Source organism: Myotis davidii, unplaced genomic scaffold, assembly GCF_000327345.1.
Source record: "Myotis davidii unplaced genomic scaffold, ASM32734v1 scaffold384, whole genome shotgun sequence".
In the NCBI taxonomy this organism is placed as follows: Eukaryota; Metazoa; Chordata; class Mammalia; order Chiroptera; family Vespertilionidae; genus Myotis; species Myotis davidii.
In genome coordinates, this window is record NW_006295385.1 from 157,626 (window position 1) to 180,541 (window position 22,916).

Consider the following 22,916-nt stretch of genomic DNA (forward strand, 5'->3'; position numbering starts at 1 on the left):
CCCCATCACAGCTCTACTGCTGCCACTGCCGGCAGCACAAGCCTTGGCCGGCCCTGGTTACCTGAGCCTCAGGCTGCCCTGGGCAGCTGAGGGGCTGAGGGGATTGGGGGACTCCAGAGGCAGGCGTGCTGGCAGGGCTGAGGGGACTGGGCACCCATCCTTGAGGTTGGGGCATCAATTCGCATATTCCCTCCTTACTGGCCGTGGGTGCTGCTATCTTTACGACAGCATATTCCCTCTTGATTAGATAGGATAGGATTTAACATATGCAGTTACATATAGTAATTCTGATGAATTTAAAAATTTAACCACTGAGCTAAAATTAGAGGAAGAATGGCAAGTCTACATTGTAAAAATGAACCTGGAAATTAAAATAATTCTGCCTTTTAACATAATTATAAAATCTACTAGAGGCTCAGTGCACAGGATTTGTGCACTGGTGGGGGCGTGGCCTATGAGGATCAGCCCACTGTGGGAGCACCACTGATCCCAGTCAGCTGAGCGGTTGTGGACCCAGCCTCTGAGCAGCTGCTCCCTGGTCCAGCATCTTCTATGGAGCTGAAGCACTCACCTCTCCAGGGGACCCGGTCGGGGCCAGGCCCAGGAACAGTAGCACTGAGAGGCGGCAGAGTAGTCCTGCAGCGGCCACGAACCCACCTACCAACCTTCAGGGTCAGCTCTGTGAGCCCAGTTGCAGCTCTGCACGGCCTGCAGGCCTCCAGAAGAGGTGGCAGGAAGCGAGGAGGAGGAGCCTGGGACAAGGAGGCGATGATTGCAGTCCCGGTTCCTGCCCATCGGCCCAGGGTTCGCAGTGGGAGCAACCATTCATCCCGGTCGGCCGAGCTATGCTCCCACTGTGGTAGCGCACTGGCCTCCAGGGGGCAGCTCCTGTATTGAGTGTCTGCCCCCTAGTGGTCTGTGTGTGTCATAGCGACTGGTTCACCAGTCATTCTGGTTGCACTGTTCAGTCGCTGGGTTTTTATTATATAGGATAGTAAGTGAATTTAGAAGTTGAAGAAAATTGAAAAGTATTTCTTCTTCCCTTACGTTTAATTTCTGTTTTAGTATTCAGCCTCTATAAACTAATTATATGTTAATACATTTGATGGTTGGAGCATTAAAAAAGATAGTTTCCTTTCCTGTGGTCCAGAAGTTGGTAGATCTGGGCTGAGACTCTGAAATAGGTACCTTTTTTTTTTTTTAAGCCATCCATCCACTACCCTATAGTCTCATGTGTAGCTTGGCTTAGAACCACAACCTAATAATCCCTTCTTTAAGAGTAGTATTTTATTCAAATTTTCTATTCCACTTTACTCTCCTTATGATAAAAGCATGGGCTTTCCCCCCACCCCACCCCCCTCAGAATAAAGCTAAGTTGATCAGATAGATTCTGCTTTTAAATTATTTTCCTATTTAAAACTGGTAAAGAGCCCTGGCTGGGTGGTTCAGTTGGTTGGAGCGTTGTCCCATACACCAAAAGATTGCAGGTTTGATTCCTGGTCAGGGCACATACCTAGGTTGCAGATTCCATCCTAGTCGGGTGCTTACAGGAGGCAACTGATTAATGTTTCTCTCTCACATGGTTGTTTCTCGCTCTCTCCCTTTCCTCTCTCTAAAAATCAATAAACAGCCCTAGCCAGTTTTGCTCAGTGGTTTGAGTGTCGGCAAACTGAAGTCCCTGGTTCGATTCTGGTCAAGTACACCTACCTCAGTTGCAAGTTCTATCCCTGACCCTAGTCAGGGTGTGTGTGGGAGTCAACCAATCGATGTGCCTCTCTTACATAGATATTTCTCTCTGTGTGTCTCTCCCCCTCCCTTCCACTCTCTCTGAAAATCAATGGGAACAAAATATATTCTGGTGAGGACTAACAAGAATAAATAAATAAGTAAATAAATAAATATTTTAAAAAACCTATCTTTGGGTGAAATTTTTTTTATTATATTTTTATTTCCCTGACCAGTTTGGCTCAGTGGATAGAGCATCAGCCTGCGGACTGAAGGGTCCCCGGTTTGATACCAGTCAAGGGCATGTACCTGGGTTGCGAGCACATCCCCAGCAGGAGGCCTCAGGTTCTTCCAGTCAAGGGGCATGTACCTCGGTTGTGGGCATATCGCCGGTAGGGGGTGTGCAGGAGGCAGCTGATAGATGTTTCTCTCTCATCAATGTTTCTAACTCTCTATCTCTCCCCCTTCCTCTCTGTAAAAAAATAAATCAATAAAATATATTTTTAAAAACATATATATCTATATATTTTTATTGATATCAGAGAGAAAGGAGGAGATACTGATTTTTAGGGAGAGTGATATTTTTTGTTTTTCTGCTTATTTTGGCTGTCAGAGTGACGTTTTGATGTTGCTTACATTTTGAGGGTGCACTGTTAATATGTGACCAAAATAACCACATTCATTTCATAAAAATTTCAAACATAGAAAAATAGTAATGTAGAAACATTGTGTTTTTGTTTTTTTTTTTCAGATGTCCGGTTACTGCTTAATAATGATAATCTTCTCAGGGAAGGAGCAGCCCAGTAAGTATTATCTTCTATATATATAAAAGCTTGAATGACCAAACTACTGGTCGACTGGTTGCTATGACGTGCACTGACCACCAGGGGTCAGACGCTCAACACAGGAGCTGCCTCCTGGTGGTCAGTGCACTCCCACAGCCAACCTCCCATGGCTAGCCAACCTCCCATGGCCGGCCAACCTCCTGTGGTTCTTCCCTCCGGCCGGCAGGCCGACCTCTCGCGGTCCCTCCCCCCTGGCCAGCCGGTCCTGTTTGCTGGCCAGGCCAAGGGACCCCACTCCTGCATGGATTTATGCACCGGGCCTAAAGTTTATTTTATTAACCTAGTAAAAGTGACTTAGAAAAAATGTTTTAAAAGTGGTTTTTAAACACTAATCACTGAAATAGATATTTACGTATCAAGTTCAAGATATATATGTATAATTATATGTATGTACTAGGCTAGAAAAGAATTCTTTTTTATCACAGAGAGACATAAAGACACAATTATAACATGAAATTCTCTATTCATTGTGTGTTTGGAAGTGGCTTATATACTCAAAACTATTTTTGTCTTTTGCAAAGTTGGATAAAATTATTTTAGAATCTTCTATTTTAAAAATTGTGACTGCTTTCATTTTTATGCAGCTATTACTTTTGTTATACTGGTATGTTTAACCCTAATAAAGAATTTTGAGGGTTAGGAGATTTTATTCATCTATAAATATCTAACACTAGAGGCCCGATGCACAAAATTCGTGCAAGAGTAGGCCTTCCTTCTCCTGGCTGCTGGCACTGGTTTCCCTCTGGCAACTGGGACCCGGGCTTTCCCCTGGCCACCAGCAGGCATCCAGGACCTGGGCTACCTTTACAGCCCCGGCTTCATCCGGAAGGTCGTCTGGAAGGATGTACGGTCTGATTAGCATATTACGATTTTATTATTTTAGATAGTACCTGACACATATTTACTTAAAATATTTACTGGATTTGTGAGTGATTCAGAGAACTAGCAATTCTAAATCCCAGTACATCATCTTCGAACTAATTATCAAAAAGATGACTTGTCATCTCTGTCTTAGGATTTCAAAGAAATGATTGACTCTCTTCCCCATAGCCACCTTCTAAAATATGGTTGGAAAACCCATATTTTTGGCTAACCAACTCCCATTACTCATTTGAAAATAATGAAATTAAACAGATTTTTAGATGCCTTGCAGTTTAGAATCTATTTATCTACTTTCATCCTAGTGTACTGTCCAATGTATGAAATCCTAATGAGGGAAATTTGCTTTGATTCTCTATTTGTAACATTTGAAGGTTTTATCAAGTAAAACTGCCCTTTACAGTTTAATCCTAATGAAGGTAGAGGTTCAACAGACTCCTTGGACCTATCTGATTTTGCTTCTGATTAAATTCCTGTTATTTTTTTATAGCCATTTTTATTTTTTATTGTGAGAAAAATATAATATGAAATTTTACCTTTTTTACTTTTATTTTTCAATTACAGTTTATATTCATTATAATTTCGCTTTAGTTTCAGGTGTACAGCACAATGGTCAAATAATCATATATAGTACTTTAGAAAGTGATCCCCTCAATATTTCAAGTACACACCTGGCACCGTACATAGTTTTTACAATATTATTGACTATATTCTCTGTCTTGTACTTTATATCCTCATGACTTTTTTTGTAAATACCAATAATGTTTATCTTTTTAACCACTTTTAGGTGTACAGTTCTCTGGCATTAAGTGCATTAACATTGATTGTTGTCTAATCATTACCACCATCTGTCTCCAGAACATCTTTCATTATCTCAAACCAAAACTCCCTACCCATTAAACAATAATTCCCCATGCTTCCCTGCCCCCAGCCTCTGGCAGCCACTGTTCTATTTCCTGTCTCTATGAATTTGACTTTTCTAGGAGCCTCGTATAAGTGGAATCAAACAGCATTTGTCCTTTTGTGACTTGTTTATTCTACTTAGCATAATGTCTTCAAGGTTCATCCATGTTGCAGCGTTTGTCAGAATTTCCTTCCTTTTTAATACTGAAACTATATATTACATTTTGTTTATTCATTCATCTGTCAGTGGAAACTTGGGTTGCTTTCACTCCTGTTAATTATTATATTAAAATGCTTTACAGAAATCAGTTTACTTTATACCTTTGACTTCATTTTTTTATTTTTTTAAAATAATTTTATTTCTTAAAGTATTATAAAGAGTATTACATATGTCTCCTTTTTCCCCCCCCTTAACTTTCCCCCAGCCTCCCCTTCCCCCCAGTGTTTTGTGTCTATTGGTTATGCTTATATGCATGCATATAAGTCCTTCGGTTGATCTCTTAACCCCCACCCCCCAAACCCTCCTATCCTGACCTCACTGGGGCTGTTTCAACCTCACGGGGGCGTCCCGACCTCACCGGGGCCGTCGCGACCTCACCGGGGCCGTCGCAACCTCACCGGGGCCGTTTCGGCCTCACCGGGACCATCTTGACCTCACTGTGGCATTGTCGACCTCACTGGGGCCGTCCCGGCCTCACCGGGGCCGTTTCAACCTCACCGAGGCCGTCCCTACCTATACCTTTGACTTTAATTATTAGCTTCTGAGTGAATAGCCACTCTCTCTCCTAGTTCTTTAAACCTTAAGCTATGTGTATATTCAAGTCAAATTAATTTTCTCTCTAGTACCATATAGCATGTTGACAAAAGTCTTATGAGAGTAAAGAAAGTTCATAAAGCATTTTATGAACTTTCAAAGTAAACTTCCTCTGAGCTCTCTGTGGTAATTAAATTTGTGCATTGTTTCAGCTAGGTGCAAAAATTAGTAATTTTTTTTCCCCAAGTTAAAAAAATGAGAAACTTCATTTGTTGAAAGACAAGAATTTTTTTTCCCTGGCAGAATATGGGTTAGGGAGGGTCAGAGAAATATTCATTATTATATAAGTGGTATGAAATAGTCATATATTTGATTTAAAAATAATCAACGTATTGAATTTTATTTGTCCAAAGTATTAAATTTTATATGTCATAATGAATTAAGAAAATCAGAAGTGAATAGATACTTGTTTCACTATCCCCTCCCTTCATGCATTTCTATATTTACCCCCATCTTTGTACATGCAGTGTCGGGAATTTATAACTGGTAATTTAATTCTACTTTGCTATTTTTATATTTATTAATCTCTTCTTAACTCATAAGTGTTGCTTTGGTCAACCAAACATTCCTCTCTAGAGGAGACTTAGTAGCTAATACCTGAAAATTCAGTGGATGTCTTGCCATTCAGGGTAATCTGAAAAGCTTCCAAGTAGATTAGATTAGATCTCTCTCATCACCATTTCCTAGTTCCTTGCAGTTCTGGCTGCAGTTGCTTCACTGACCAATTTGTCATACACACTGCTGCCAAATTAATCTTTTTTAGAAGTAGTTCTAGGTTATCCTTTCTCAAAACACTTCTCTGATTATTCTTTGCCTCCCAAATGAAGTAATTATTCCATCATTCTAGACTTTCAATTCAGTAAATATAACCAAACACCTCCTATGTGCTAGGTGTTGAGCTTGGTGCTTTCTGTGATGTTGAACCTAACCTATTGTGTGTTTTGCTCATCTTGGTCCTTGTCATTGAAATACTAGTAATCTCTTTTTTCCCCATCCCTCCAATTTCTTTAAGACCAGAGAGCCTACCTCTTATTTCAGAGCTATTTCTCAGTATCACATCCATTATAAAATCACTCCTAATTCTTTTCCCTTCTTACCCTTGCTTCAGCAGAATGTAATTTAAATATATATATTCTCCACAATGCTTTACTGGTCATTGTCTTATGTACTTTCTACTCTGTCTTACATTTATTTATCTATTATCTCTCCTATTCAACTGTAAGACCTTTTATTATAGGATCAGTCTAATTGCTCTTTGCTCTCTCACAGCACCTACTTTGTTCCCTGGTATGTTTTATACTAAATATATGCCTGAATAATTGGATATGTATCTTATAGAGGGATAACCTTTATTTTCAGGGTTTTGAATGAAAAGACTAATTACCTTAACTCATTTAATTTTCTTTTGCTAAACATTGAAAGCTAGATATCATTCATCAGTTTTAAAAATATAAGATCATGCACTGGTCTGTTCTGCCCAGTGGATAGAGCATCAACCCGTGGACTGAATGGTTCTAGGTTCAATTTCAGTTAAGAGCACATACCTTGGTTGCAGGCTCGATCTCTGGTCCTAGTTGGGCGCCTATGGGAGGTAACCAATCATTGTATCTCACATCTATGTTTCTCTCTCTGTGTTTCTCCCCCTCCCTTCCACTCTCTCTACACACACACCATGGGAAAAATATCCTTGGATGAGGATTAACATACACACACACACACACACACACACACACACTAATAAAAGGATAATATGCTAATTAGACCGGATAGATCAGACATCTTCCGGACAAAACCACGGGGGTTGCGCCTGCAAGGGCCGAGGAGGGCCAGCAGCCATGGTAGCCAGCAGTAGCAGCAGCAGTGGGGTGATGGGGGCAGTGCCTTCCCCTGATCGGCCCAGTCGCCTCCCGTAGAGGCAGCTGGGCAGTAGGATATCCCCTGAGGGTTCCTGAACTGTGAGAGGGGGCAGGCCTGACTGAGGGGACACCCCCCCACCCCCAGTGCACTGTGTCTCGTGTGTGTGTCTGTGTGTGTCAGTAATGGAGAGTTATAATTTTATTCAACTTGCCATGTGACTTTTGTTGACAGGTGAATTGTCTGACTGTGATTTTTTAAAAGGGTATTAAGTAAGTAATTTTAAGTAATTGGCCTTTTTCTTTTGTAGTGCATTTGCACAGTATAACTTGGACCAGTTTACTCCAGTAAAAATTGAAGGTTATGAAGATCAGGTATGTTTCATATAAACATAGGGTCTGGCTGTTCTTCGTTTCATTTACAATGGTTAATATTATCCTGTAAGAATTGTGCAGTGATATAAAAAAAAGTGTTCTAAGATTTTAGAAAATTGCTCTAAATCTACTCTTTTGGTTTTTTATAGCAAAAATTTAATCCAATAGTAATCCAAAATCTAGAATATATATTAGTAAGATCTATATATATATAAAAGCCAAGCGACCAGAATGACAGAATGACCAGAATGACAGAACGACCAGAATGACCTGTTGCTATAACATGCACTGCAGCGGCCAACCAGCCCGATCATGGCCCCAGTGGGCCTCCCAACCTTCTGCAGTCCCTCCCCCTGGACAGCCTAGCCCCCAGTTGACTTGCACGGGGGTCTGGGCCAGCAGTCAACCTCTCACATTCCCTCCCCCCAATCGGCCCAGCCCCAATCAGCCCCCATATGGGCAGGAGGCTATATCACGCCCCCCCAACCCATGCATGAATTTGTGCACCGGGCCTCTAGTCCTATCTAATAAGGAGAGAATATGCTAATTGACCATCATGCCCTCACAAGATGGCAGTGCCAACAGCCAATAAAGAGGGAATATGCTAATTGACTGCCACGCCCTCAAAGATGGTGATGTCCACAGCCACAAGATGGCGGCACCCAGTCACCTCAACCCCCCAGCTGCCCAGGGCCAGCCAAAGGCATACGCAAGCCTTGGATGGCAGCTGCCAGGCCACCCAGGCCTCCCAAGGCTCAGGTAACCAGTGCCGGCTGAGGCTTGCGCTGCTGTCAGTGGCAGCAGCAGAGGTGTGATGGGGGCGTCGCCTTCCCCTGATCGCTGGGTCGCCTCCCGCCCCTGAGGGCTCCCAGACTGTGAGAAGGGGAAGGCTGAGCTGAGGGACCAGCCTTCATGCACTGGGCCTCTAGTTTATACATAATTTGGTTGCTGTAGAATTCTCCAGTTCTTCATGTGAGTAGCATTTTGTAAATATTAAATCTTTTTTCTTGAAGTTCAAGTTAGAATTGCTAAGAAAAGACAAAAGACCAGTAGCATTCTTTTTTTATATTTTATTGGTTTAGAGTTATTAATAATTGAACCATGATTGCATTAATTCATATTGTGCTTATGTGAAGCACAATTTATATAAAATATTATGAAGAAGGAACTGGAAGGCAACACATAAGAGAGAGTACTAACAATCAGTTGTTGTTTTTGTCTTTTTTAAATCTTTATTGTTGAAAGTATTACATATGTTCCCTTTTTTACCTCATTGTCCTCTTCTAGTCCCACCCCCTACCCCCACCCCTGGCCTTCAACACCCTATAGTCTGTATCCATGGGTTATGCATTTATGTATGCAAGTTCTTTGGTTGACCTCTTCCCACCTTCCCTCTGAGATTCCACAGTCTGTTTCATGCTTCTGTGTCTCTGGATCTGTTTTTTTCATCAGTTTATTTTGTTTATTAGATTCCACATATGAGTGAGATCATGTTATACTTGTCTTTCTCTGACTGATTTATTTCACTTAGCATAATACTCTCCAGTTCCCTCCATGCTGTCTCAAAGGGTAAGAGATCCTTCTTTTTTACTGCTGCATAGTATCCCATTGTGTAAATGTACTACAGCTTTTTTATCCACTCATCTACTGATAGGCACTTGGGCTCTGTCCAGATCTTAGCTATTGTAAATGGTATTGCTATGAACGTAGGGGTGCATACATCCTTTCGTTTTGCTCTTTTTAAAAAAATATTTGTATTGATTTCAGAGAGGAACTGAGAGGGAGAGAGAGATAGAAACATCAGTGATGACAGAGAATCATTAATTGGCTGCCTCCTGCAGCCTCCGGTCCAGTTTAAGAACCCATTGTGGCCCTCGAGTCAAAAAGTTTGCCCACCCCTGGGCTAGGGCCATAAATTCTTTCTGATTGGTGTTTCTGATTTCTTAGGATACATTCCTAGAAGTGGGATCATTGGGTCAAATGGGAGTTCCATTTTTAATTTTTTTGAGGGAACTCCATTTCCCACATTGGCTGGCCCAGTCTACATTCCCACCTGCAGTGTACTAGGATTCCTTTTTCCCTGTGTTCCGCCAGCACTTATCATTTGTTGATTTGTTGATAATAGCCTTTCTGACAGGTGTAAAGTGGTACCTTATTGTCTTTTTAATTTGCATCTCTTGGGTGATTAGTGACTTTGAGCATTTTTTCATATATCTCTTGGCCTTCTGTATGTCCACCTTGGAGAAGTGTCATTTAGATCCTTTGTCCATTTTTTAATTGGATTGTTTGTCTTCCTTTTGTTAAGTTGTGTGAGTTCCCTGTATACATTGGAGATTAACCCCTTTTCAAATATATCATTGGCAAATATGTTCTTCCATGCAGTGGGCTCCCTTTTCGTTTTGTTGATGGTTTCTTTTGCTGTGCAGAAGCTTTTTATTTTGTTGTAGTCCCATTTGTTTATTTTCTCCTTGGTTTCCTTTGCCCTAAGAGATGTATCTGCAAACATGTTGATATGAGAGATGTCTAAGATTTTGCTCCCTCTGGTTTCTTCTGGTATTTTTATAGTTTCACAGCATACATTTAAGTCTTTTACCTATTTTGAGTTTATTCTTGTGTATGTGTAAGTTGGTGATCTAGTTTCATTTTTTTTGCATTTACCTGTCCAATTTTTCTAATACCATTTATTGAAGAAACTGTCTTTATTCCAATGTATGCTCTTGCCTCCTTTGTCAAATATTAATTGAGCATAATGGCTTGGGTCGATTTCTGGGTTCTCTGTTTTATTCCATTGACCTGTATGCCTGTTCTTGTGCCAGTACCAGGTTGTTTTGTATACATCAGCTTTGTAGTATGACTTGATACCTGGTATTGTAATCCCTCCAACTTTGTTCTTTCTCAAGATTGTTGCGGCTATTTGGGGTCTTTTTTGGTCTCTTACAAATTTTTGGAGTGTTTGTTCTAGATCTGTGAAATATGCCCTTGGTATTTTAATAGGGATTGCATTGAATCTATAGATTGCTTTGGTTAGTGTGGACATTTTAATGATGTTGAGTCTGCCAATCCATAAACATGGTATATTCTTCCACTTGTTTATATCTGTCTCTCTCTCTTTTTTCAATGTCTTGTAGTTTTCTATTGGTAAATAATGCCATCGATTTCTGGGTGTTAATTTTGTATCCTGCTATGTTGCCAAATTCATTTATGAAACCTAGTAATTTTTTTATGGCATCTTTAGAGTTTTCTATGTACAATATCATGTTATCTGCAAATAATGACAGTTTTACTTCCTCCTTTCCAATTTGAATACCTTTTTTTTTCTTATCTGATTGATTGCTATGGCTAGGACTCCAGTACTGTGTTAAATAAGAGTTGTGAAAGAGGGCATTCATGTCTTATTCCTGTAGTTCAGGAAATGGTTTTAGTTTTTGCCCACTGAGTATGATGTTGGCTATTATTCCCACTTTGCAGAGAGTTTTTATCAGAAAGGGGTGTTGGATTTTGTCAAATGCTTTTTCCGCATCTCTATCTATGATCATGTTATTTTTGTCTTACAATCTGTTTATGTGATGTATCACATTTATTGACTTGCGAATATTGTATCAGCCTTGCATCCCTGGAATAAATCACCCTTGCTTATGGGATATGATCTTTTTAATGTACTGCTGAATTCGATTTGCTAACATTTTGTTGAGGAGTTTAGCATCTATGTTCATCAGGGATATTGGCCTGTAATTCTCCTTCTTTATAGTGTCTTTATCTGCTTTTGGAGTTAGGGTAATGCTGGCCTCATAGAACTTGGAATTGTTCCTTGCTTTTGAATTTTTTGGAATTGTTTAAGGAGGATAGGTGATAGTTCTTTAAATGTTTGGTAAAATTCCCAGGGGTGTGAAGCCATCCAGATCAAGACTTTTGTTTGCTAGAAGTTTTTTTTATTATTATTATTGCTTCAGTTTCATCAGTAGTTTATCAGCATATTCAGATTTTCTGATTCTTCCTGCTTGAGTTTTCGAAAATTCTATTTTTTTAGAATTTGTCCATTTTGTCCAGATTGTCCGTTTTATTGAAATATAGTTGTTCATAGTATTCTTTTATAATCCTTTGTATTTCTGTGGGGTGAGTTGTTACTTCACCTCTTTTATTCTGATTTAGTTTATTTGGGTCTCTCTTTTTGTTTCTTTATGGGTCTGGCTAGAATCTCTGTGTCATTTGTTCCCACTCTGATCTTTATTATTTTATTCCTTCTACTTTGGAATTTTCTTGTTTTTCTCTTTCTAACTTTTTAAGTTGTAGGGTTAGCTAACTTATTACAGGTTTTTCTTCTTTCTGAGGTAGGCCTGTAATGCTATGAGCTTCCTCTCAGGACTGCTTTTAGTGTGTTTCATAGATTTTGGGTTGTTGTGTGTTCATTTTCATTTGTTTCCAGGATGTTTTTATTTCTTCTTTGATCTCTTTTGATAACCCATTCATTATTTAATAGCAAGCTATTTAGCTTCCATGTGTTTGAATGTTTTCGTGTGTGTTTACTGTAGTTGATTAACAATTAGTTCTCAATGGCAAATTATATCAGAGCTTTTCTTTCTCATGAGATTTTGGTTTCTTGAGTGTTTTTTTGTTTTGTTTTGTTTTGTAATTTAATTTAATTTTTTCCATCACCATTTGCTCCCTCTATGCCCTCTTCCAACTCCACACCTCCCTACAACCCCTGCAATCACCACACTGTTGTCTATGCCCATGAGTTCTCTTTTTGCTCAATCACTTTCAACACCCATTCTTCCCCCAGCTGTCTGCCTGCTCTCTAGGAGTTTTTTTGTATGTTTTCTTATGTTATACACAGTGCTGTATTGAACACCTTTGTACCTCCAGGCACATTGACTATTGTTTTCTTAAGATAAATCACTAAAAGATTTGCTGGGTCTCAGAAACAAGAAAAATCTTTTAAAAATGTTGGATAGTTCCCAAACTCATTTTATGAACCTAGCATAATTTTAATATTTAAAATTAATAAAGATAAAACAAAAAAGCAAACTTGAGTAATTTCATGTGTGACTATGGACTTAAACGTTTTAAATAGATATTAACAAAGAGAATCCAGGAATATATAAAAAGAATTATATGCCAAAATTAAATAGAATTCATTACTGGAATGTAAGAGTGGTTTAATGTAAGGCATTATATTGGTCTCCCCTGTCCTCCTTCCCAATGGTACCAATTTAGCCTGCTGGCTATCAGTTTGCAATCTCAATTTTATATCTTAAACCTCTTTACTACATCTTAAACTTTGTGAAAATAGTCTGTGTACTTGAATTCTTTTTCACACTCTCTCATTATTTGTTGTTAATTCAGAATTTTCCAGCCCATGGAAGGCACATATTTCTGGAGCCTGCATGGGTTTACAACTCCCAAAAGTGTTTATTACCCTGCCTTGGAAGATGCCTTTATTTTCCCAGAACTGATGTTCGCAGAGTGCATTATAAGGCATAACAATTTGGTTTAAATGTTTTGTATACTAGTGCCACTTTTTACTTCAAACATATAGTAAAATCCTTCCCAAAACAAACTGTTTGCTATCTTCCAGTCACTGCACGTATGTTAAAAACAGTTTGTGATTACAGGATTCCTTTGAACAATTACATTTATAATCTCAAAGCCAACAGTTTTGCTTCCTAAACTGTGTGTCCAACTTTTCCAAGTAGTTATGTGGGCTCAGCTTGGGTCTTAAATTAGAAAAGATGATAACCTAAAAGGAAGGAATGGAAACTTCAGCAGCACAATAGCTGCCTCCCCAAAGACTGAGAAATTATCCAGACCTCACAGGGTATAGAACATCAGACATATCATTAAGCATCAATAGTGTCGAAAAGATAACAAACAGGAAAGGAAGAAGCCTGCCAGAACCAGAGGAATAGGATTAAAAACTCCCTGTTTTGAACTATCAAATGGAACTGAACAGATAGATAATCAGTAGGGCATCAGAATAACAAACCACTTTTCAGTTTTGCATTCTGATTAAGAAGATCAGATAAAAGATAAGTACTCAATTTTACTTTACCTGTAGAGAAACCTATTTCTGGATAATTTAGGCCTGTGCTTCTCAGCCAGGGGTGCCTCTGCACATACTTGATAATGTTTGAAAACAATCTTCATTGTTCCACCTAGGGGGGTGGTGCTAATGGCATCTACTGACTAGAGGCCAGCAATGCTGCTAACATTCTACAATACACAGGACAGCCTCCTTCTATCAAGTATTATCTAGCCCCAAATTTCAATAGTGCTAAGGTTGAGAAATCCTGATTTAAGCCTAAAATAGTTTTTCTTTGAGTTAATGTGTGTGTGGGGGAGGGGGGGGGGATGGGCCTTTTCTTTGAATTTTTCTCTTTTTTAATTGAATTTACTAGGGTGACATTGGTTAATAAAATTATATGGTTTTCAGGTATACAATAATATATCATGTGTATATTTTTTTAAAAATATATTTTTATTGATTTTTGACAGAGAGGAAGGGAGAGGGATAGAGAGTTAGAAACATTGATGAGAGAGAAACATCGGTCAGCTGCCTCCTGCATACCCCCTACCAGGGATGTGCCTGCAACCAAGGTACATGCCCTTGACCGGAATCGAACCCGGTACCCTTGAGTCTGCAGGCCAACGCTCTATCCGCTGAGCCAAACCGGTTAGGGCTATCATGTGTATATTGTATTGTGTATTCACCACCCCAAGTCAAGTCTCCTTTCATTACCATTTACCCTCCCTGTTTCCTCTTCTACCTGTCCCCACACCCTTTCCCTCTGTAAGTAACCATATTGTTATCTGTGTCTATGAGTTGTGGCAGGGGATGGGGCGGTTGGGCCTAATGTGGGTTTTTTGGTGGTATTTGTTTTTTGCTTTATCCAATATATTGGTACTAGAGGCCCGATGCATGAAATTCATGCAAGGGGCTCGGCCCTCGCAGCCGTGGTGGCTTGCCTCAGCCCTCAGAGCCCCAGCTTCATCTGCAAGGTCGTCCTGGAGGGTGTCCAGAAGGTCGTTCAGCTGCCTGGTCTAATTAGCATATTATGCTTTTATTATTATAGATTATCTGTTGACCAACAAATCAGGGTTTCCTTATGATATATCAATAGACAGTGAAAAGGAATTTGAAAATTTCAGCAGGTAGTTCGGTACAAACACCCTAAGTAAAGATATGGGTAGAAAAAAAAACCTCTTAAATACAATAGCTTGTTTAACAAAAACCAATAGTAAATAGCATAAACTACAAGCACAAATAACTTTAGTTAACAGGAAAGTTAACCAGTTATGTCTATTATTATTATTTCTAATAAAATGGAGGTATAGCAAATACAACAAGAAAACGAGAACTTTTAAAAGCTTTAGAAAAGGAGAGAAAAACTCATAGGTGATATGATTTATATATTTTGAAATACTGAGAGATTTGATTAAAATTAACCTCCTAAGCCAAAAAGAAAACCCCAATAGACTTAAAAGAATTCCATAAGATGAAGTTAAGGTAAGAATACAAAACTCATTAGTTTTTCTCTGTTGTATCAAGTAACTACTTTAAACTAGAAATGGTTGGAGGAGGTGGAATTCCATTTTAAGTAGCAGTGAAATTAGACATTAACCTAGGAAAAACCTTGACAAGAAAGAAATAGGATTATGAAGAAAATGGTGGTTGTCTTCTTGAAACACATAAAACATGATCTGAACAATGGAAAGGCACACCACATTTCATTTTGAGATAGAAAGTTAAATTATTTTTGGAACATGTTACTGATTTCAGAGAGAGAAAGGGAAAAGGGAGAGAGAGATAGAAACATCAATGATGGGAGAATTATCGATCAGCTGCCTCCCACACGCCCCCTACTGGGAATTAAGCTCGCAACCTGGGCATGTGCCCTGACCAGGAATTGAACCTTGAGCTCTTGGTTCATGGGGCAACGCTCAACCACTAAGCCACATCGGCCAGACAAAAGTTAAATTATTTAAAAATTAAAATATGAATTTAATGTAGCTTGATTACAATACCAATAGTTTTTAATTAGAATTTTTATAAGGTTTATGTGAAAAAATACATGCTTAGAAAAATGTAAGAACAGTAAGAATTGCTTTACTAGATACAGATAGCACAAGAACCTTTACAACCAATATAAAGTTAAATCAGGGTGGTATTGTATTGAGTAGACAAATCACTAGAGCAGCATATAGAACAATGATTTAGTCCAAAAATATATGAAAATTTCTATATGTGACAAGGTTATAATTTAGACATTTAATAAAAGATATTGGCACAACTGGTTTCTATCAAGAAAAAGTTAAGTTGAATCTCTGTCTCATGCAATATACAGAAATAAATTTCATCTGGATTTAAAATTTGTAAAATGGCACAGGTCAGGTGGCTCAGTTGCTTGGAGAGTCATCCCAGACACCAAAAGGTTGCAGGTTCGAGTCTGGGCACATATCTAGGTTGTGGGTTCAACCCCTGGGAGGCAACAGACCGATGTTTCTTTTTCTCTCCCCCTTTCCCCTTTTCTCTCTCTCTAAAAAAATCAATAAACATATCCTCAGGTAAAGATTAAAAGAAGCCCTAGCCAGTTTGGCTCAGTGGATAGAGCATCAGCCTGTGGACCAAAAGTTCCTAGGTTCGATTCCAATGAAGGGCATGTACTTTGATTGCAGGATCCTCCCCAGCCCATGCCCTGGTCAGGGCGTGTGCAGGAGGTAACCAATAGATGTGTTTCTCTTACACAGATATTTCTCTCTGTCTTTTCCTTTCTCTTCCACTCTCTCAAAGAAATCAATGGAAAAATATATATATACTAGAGGCCCGGTGCATGAAATTCGTGCACGGGGGGGGGGCAGGGTGTGTGTCCCTCAGCCCAGCCTGCACCCTCTCCACTCTGGGACACCTTGAGGGATGTCTGACTGCCCATTTAGGCCCGATCCCTAACTGCCCTCCCCTGCTGGCCTGATCGCCCACAACTGCCCTCCCCTGCTGGCCATCTTGTGGCGGCCATCTTTACCACATGGGGCGGCCATCTTGTGTGTTGGAGTGATGGTCAATTTGCATATTACCTCTTTATTATATAGGATTATATAGGATATCCTCAGGTGAGGATTAAGAAACAAACAAAAAGATTAAAAGAAAAAGAACTTATAATGTGTAAAGTGACTAAAATTTTAAAAACATGTTCAAGATAGGGACAGGGAAGACCATCCCTCCTATATAATAAAACCCTAATGTGCAAATCGACCAAAGGATGGAATGACCACCAGGGGGCAGACGCTCAGTGCAGGAGCTGTCCCTTCATAGTCAGTGCACTCCCACAAGGGGAACACCACTGAGCCAGAAGCTGGGCTCACAGCTGGCGAGCACAGCGGCAGTGGCGAGAGCCTCTCCCACCTCCACTGCAGCACTAAGGACCCCTCGGGGGATCCTGGAATGCAAGAGGGCGCAGACCAGGCTGAGGGACCCCAACCCCTAGTGCATGAATGTCGTGCACTGGGCCTCTAGCCTTAAATAAGACTGGAAACGCAGAAACTATAAAAGAGAAGATGGGCATTTTTGCTAATAATAATTATTTTAAGCATAGAACGAAACAGATACCTTAAAAAAAGCACATCTATAAATTAATAAGAAAAAAGAAGAAAAATATTAAAGGGTATTTACTCACAGAAGAGCAAATGGCCCCACTAAATATCAAAAGATGTCTAGATCTGTCAGGAGTCAAAGAAATAAAGTAATGAGATATATTTTCTACCCATCGGACTGAAGAACTGTATGCCTATTGACTGTGATAATATGAAGGGAAACATATCTCATATTATTCATAAAAATGTGGTTTGTTACAGTTATTTAAAAAACAACAACAACTACATCTAACTCTATTTCCACTGTTGGGGATCTGTCCAAGAGAAATAGAAACATCTAGTGGAAGTAAAAATATCAGTATGTTAAAATATATGTACAGTAATACTTATTTCAATATTTTTAATGTCCCCTCACTTCCCCCCAAAAAGAAAACAGCCTGGAAATAAGGAGATGGCCATTAATAGTGGAATGGCAGAATAAATTGTTATATCCACATCATGGGATATTATGCAACCATTAAGAATGGTGACGTATAGCAGTTGACTTTGAAGAATTTCCATAAGGTATTGATGTTAGAAAAAGCCAGATGCAGAAAAATGTGTGTGTGCATGCATTTTTATTGTATTCATATTAAACAATGACCAAAAATAAACCCCGTATGCATTTATATGTATACATAGATATGTATATATTTATCTATATACTATATGGCCGAATGAAATTTAGAAGGATACATTCTGTGTTTTCATGATTTACATTAGAGAGATGGGGAAGTCCTGATGTAGATAAGGAGTCAAAAATTGGGAGAATTGCAAGGGAAATTTTTTAAATCAGAAAATGTCTCATTTATGCATGCATATGTAATATAAATGTAGATAAATAAAATACATTTCAAAAAATTTGGAGTCAATTGAAAATAAATGTCAATGACTAGTTTATAGAAACAAGAGAGAGGCACTTCACAGTAGATGAGATTGTGGCCCAACAACAATGTAGGACACACTGAAGAGGAGTTTCACTGGATTAAAACCATTCTTGTAAACATCCTCATCAAGGGTTAATTATTGTCACTTCCTTAGATTTGAGGAACTGGAGAATGATAACAGAAATAGTAAGCTATTCATAGATCTGACTCCAATGATGTATTAGAAGAATACATTTTTTTCACTGGGAGCTAGAAGTTATTAAATCAGATCCACTGATCCAAGATGAATGAAAGTAGCCTCATTGTCTTTACAAAAGTCTACTCATTTGAAGTAGTTGTGCCATGTAGTTAAATCAGTTGTTTGGAGTAGATTTATTTTTATAGTTTTAAGGGAAAAGCTTAAGTGAATGTATATTAATATATATCAGTATTTAAATGGTACTTTTAAAATTTATCTTTATTGTTGAAAGTATTACAGATGTCCCCCTTTTTCCCCATTGACCCCTTAAATGCTAAATACTTTTTTCCCAATATTTATTGTATCATTGAAGGTATTGATAACAGAACATGGCGATGTGGGAAATGGAAAGTTTTTGGATCCAAAAAATAGAATCTGTTTCAAATTTGATCACTTAAGAAAGGAAGCGACTGATCCAAGACCATATGAAGCAGAGAATGCGATTGAATCATGGAGAACTTCAGTAGAAACTGCTCTGCGAGCTTATGTAAAAGAACATTATCCTAATGGGGTCTGCACTGTAAGTCATCAGTAAAAGTCACCTTTTCCTTTCGTTTTCTGACAGTGTTTTTATGGTCTCTTGAATTTTATAGTAATTTATAGAACTTGTCATTCTTTTTTTTTTTTTGAAGTAAATATTTTCAAGAATGTTTACTTTTTTTTTTTCCAAGAAATTCTAAATAGTAAATATATTAAGATAGCCCAGAGTGGAAAAATGCTGTACCATGAATTAAATTCAAGTAGGAATTTCCATATATTGATTAGAAGAGCACAGTTATGATGAGATTTTTTTTAACCCTTTGAGTGCCAACCAATATCCTAGGAACTATGCTAAAATTGCCAAGGCATTTTTGCTGATTTTACAGCAGTTTAGGAATAAAATTATGAATCGCAAGTAAATGAAGTTACATATTCAGTATCTTCCACAAAATCGTCATCTTCACAGCAAGAATTGACATATTTAGCAATATCATCACCACTAATAAAAGCAGACTTAGAACTGGACACTGCAGGAGGAGCGCAGTAGCATTCCCAGCACTTTTGGCGAAAGACAGGAAAAGTGTGATCACGCTCCCCGGCACTCTAGGGGTTAATCTCATGTTCATGATTCCTCTCAATAAGTTTTGATCAGTCTTCTTTTTATTAAGCTATGAGATCTTAGAACAAATAAAATTATTTGGAAGTGGAATTACATCCCCATGTCTTTTAAAATAAAATTTCTTATGTTTTATAATGCTCTTTCATATGTTTAAGCTATCTTTATATTTTCAGGATGAAATAAGTTAGAAAGTAGGAGAGCTTTTTTTCTCTCTCTCTCTTTTCATAAGATTGTTTGTACCCAGATAGGCTTTTCAGTCCCCCACAGTGAGTTTGTGCTGTAATTTCTGTAGCCAGAGTGATCTTTTGAAATGCCAATCAGATCATGAAAATTCCCTATTTAAAATCCTTCATCAATTTTCCATTGCACTTAGGATAGAATCTGGGTTTCTGAACATGGCTTTCAAGGCCCTATGGACCTGGCCTGTGCCTGTCTCTCCAACTTTAGGTGACCATGTATCTTGGTTTATACCTACTGTCCCAACATAATCCTATCTAATAAAGGGGGAATATGCTAATTGACTGCCATGCCCTCAAAGATGGCAGTGCCTACAGCCACAAGATGGCAGCTCCCAGTCCCTGCCTGCCTCCAGAGTCCCCCAGTCTCCTCAGCCCCCCAGCCACCCAGGGCCGGCCCAAGGCACAAGCAAGCCTCAGATGGCAGCTGCCCAGCCTCCTAGGGCTGCCCGAGGCTCAGGTAACCAGGGCCGGCTAAGCCTTGTGCTGCTGGCAGTGGCAGCAGCAGAGGTATGATGGGGCATCGCCTTTCCCTGATCGCCAGGTCACTTCCCACCCCAGAGAGCTCTCGGATTATGAGAGGGGGCAGGCCGGGCTGAGGAACCCCTCCTCCAATGCATGAATTTTCATGCACCGGACCTCTAGTTGTTACTGTTACCAAGAGAACCCTGTTTCACTCTCAGAAGTTTCCTGGTTAAGACAAAAATCCATATGATCTCTTAAGTTTCTAGTGCTCAATAATTATTTGAGAAATAAGGTCTAACCTAAAATACCTTATACTTTTTTTAAGTATAACCTTGTAGATTAGGATTATTTTGGAAGAATAACTCAAAAATAAGGTGGTTAAATTTAATTTGAGAGAGTTGAATTAGAGAGTCCTCACTTGTCCTGGGCGATTGAAAAGCACGATTTAAACATTACTTCTAAAGCAGTAGGCAAGAGGTAAAATAACATCATCATATCGTCATAGGCATTCTCTTAACAATCTTTCTTAGTTATAAGTAAATTTCCCATCTCTTTCCAGATACTTTTTTAAATGATTAAAGAAATTGCAATCCCTGAGATTGTGAAGTAAACAAAGATGATAATCACAATCTAGGTCTAGTTTTTATTTACATTGAAACAGCCATATTGATATCTGTATGTTCATGCTTCTCCTGATACTTGTGTTTGGAATGAAAAATATGGTATATCTAGAATATTTATGACTACTTTACATTCAGTTTTACTCAGTAAATTGCATGTTATTAATTTTGAGTTCTTTTATGATCCACAAAGTCTCTGTGATTAAGTGTTCTTATTTGAGTATTATATGTTCCTGCCAAAGACACAATTTTTAGTATCTTATAGATTTATAAAGTTGAACTTTCTGTGGCCCTAAATTCACTCTTATGTTTGTTTTCTTTGCCATCAAGGTATATGGTAAAAAAATAGATGGACAGCAAACCATTATTGCATGCATAGAAAGCCATCAGTTCCAAGCAAAAAACTTTTGGTAAGTTAAAATTTTGGTGCATTGGAGAATTTCGACATTGTTTATATTCTTTGTAAAAGGTTCTTGCTTTATTGATTGAGCCTATACCTTGCTTATATGATTGACAAAGAGCAATCTAAACATAATATAAAACTTCAGCCTTTTTATGACCCAGAGATTCCACTTCTGGATATATATATATCTAAAAAACCCAAAACACTAATTTGAAAGAACTTATACATCCCTATGTTTATTGCAGCATTATTTACAACAGTTAAGATATGGAGGCAATCCAGGGGCCCTTCAACAGATTATTGGATAAAGAAGTACATATAAATACAATGAAATATACTTGGCCATAAAAAAGAATGAAATCTTACCATTTGTAACAAAATTGGTGCACGTAGAGGGTTTATGCTCAATGTAATGTCAGAGAAAAACAAATGCCTATGATTTCACTTGTATGTAGAATCTAAAGAACAAAATAAACAAAATTGAAATGGACTCATAGATGCAGAGAGCAAACTGGTGGTTGTCAGAAGGGAGAAGCTTGGAGGACTGGGTGAGAGAGGTGAAGGGGTTAACAAACACAAATTGGTAGTTACAAAATAGTCACAGGATTGTAAGTAAAGCATAGGGAATATAATCAATAGTATTGTGATAACTGTGTATGGTACCAGTTGGGGTACTGGAAATACTGAGAGGAACATTATGTAACGTATATGATTGTCTAGCCACTAAGCTGTACACCTGAAACCAATACAAAATAAAATTGGGGGCGGCAGGGACCTTCAGCCTTTTGATACAAAAACTAGCAAGCATCATCCTAAGGGAACTTGTGTGCCTTTGAGCAGACCAGTTGGAGGCCTGTATGCTCATTCTGAGAAGGGGTTGTTTCTGAATGAGACTTACCTGGGGGAGGAGGGCAGAGGTGAAGAATTAAGACTTTTTTGTGTGTGTGAACTTTAGGGACTCTGACGTAGATATTTGCATGTGGATTGCCTTGTCCCCAGTTAGCCAATGTGAGGAAGTAATGGCAAATTTTATACAGTGGAGCAAATTACAATCATGCCTTATAATTTTTGTACAAGTCATTTGATTACTTACTATAAAAGTCTAGTCTCCCAAAGCACTGACTTGCCCTATTAATCTTTTATCTTTGACAAGTTGGTAGGCCTTTTTATTCTCAAATAATACTTTCTGAGATATCTCCTGTTAAGAAAATTTTTGAAGCTCTTTAAGACTTTATAAATTCAGAATTAAATGAAATCTTTATATCCCCCTTTTTAGTTAATTCATACTATGCTCATCAGAGTAATTATAATATCTACCTGTTAAGTGTACTAGTCTTTGATTTGTTAACCAGGTTGGCTGGTGGTGCTCCTGAAGGTTTTAGTAACCCCCATGGGCCAGTTTGGTCTATGTCCCAAACTTGCTCCACTATTTAACCATCTCAGAAATAAATGCAAGGTTACAAAGTTAACCAAGAGCATTTGAAAGAATGTAAATACATTATCCCTGAAGGAAAATCAATTTCACATGTAAACAAGCTGCAGTCACTTAAAGATTTCTTCATTTTTATATTTTCAAGGACTTTTAAAAAATTTTTGTAACATTTTAAAAATATGTATGGCATGACAACTACTTAAAGGGAAGACCAGGTTTCTTTCCCCTCGAAGTGTATGATACTGTGATAACGACAGGCCCCTAAAGCAGAGCTCGTTTTTCTTTCCTAGTTTCATGTTGGCCTGTTTCAACAGAATGGGGTTAAGTTTGTTGTAAGATAAGTGTAGCCTAATGTTAGCTTTGTGGTCTAAGTGTTATCTCTCAAGCGGATTCCTAAGCAGACCAAATCTTTTGTTGCTAAAGTGTTCTGTGATATACATGGTTAAGACAACTTTCATCCCCTAGGATCTACCTTTTAAGCCTAACATCCCCTGTAACATACCCTAACTGCATGTACA

The 22,916-nt window shown here is 38.6% G+C and overlaps 1 protein-coding gene across 1 annotated transcript in view; it reads left to right on the forward strand.

Annotated features, from left to right (window-relative positions):
- The window catches only part of CAPZA2 (capping actin protein of muscle Z-line alpha subunit 2), a 38,557-nt gene that overhangs the window by 5,608 nt on the left and 10,033 nt on the right, over positions 1-22,916 (forward strand). The window contains exons 3-6 of the mRNA XM_006770011.2: positions 2,477-2,528; positions 7,331-7,394; positions 18,457-18,663; positions 20,894-20,973. Coding sequence (XP_006770074.1) covers positions 2,477-2,528; positions 7,331-7,394; positions 18,457-18,663; positions 20,894-20,973 — 403 coding nt within the window. The remainder of the gene's footprint in view (positions 1-2,476; positions 2,529-7,330; positions 7,395-18,456; positions 18,664-20,893; positions 20,974-22,916) is intronic.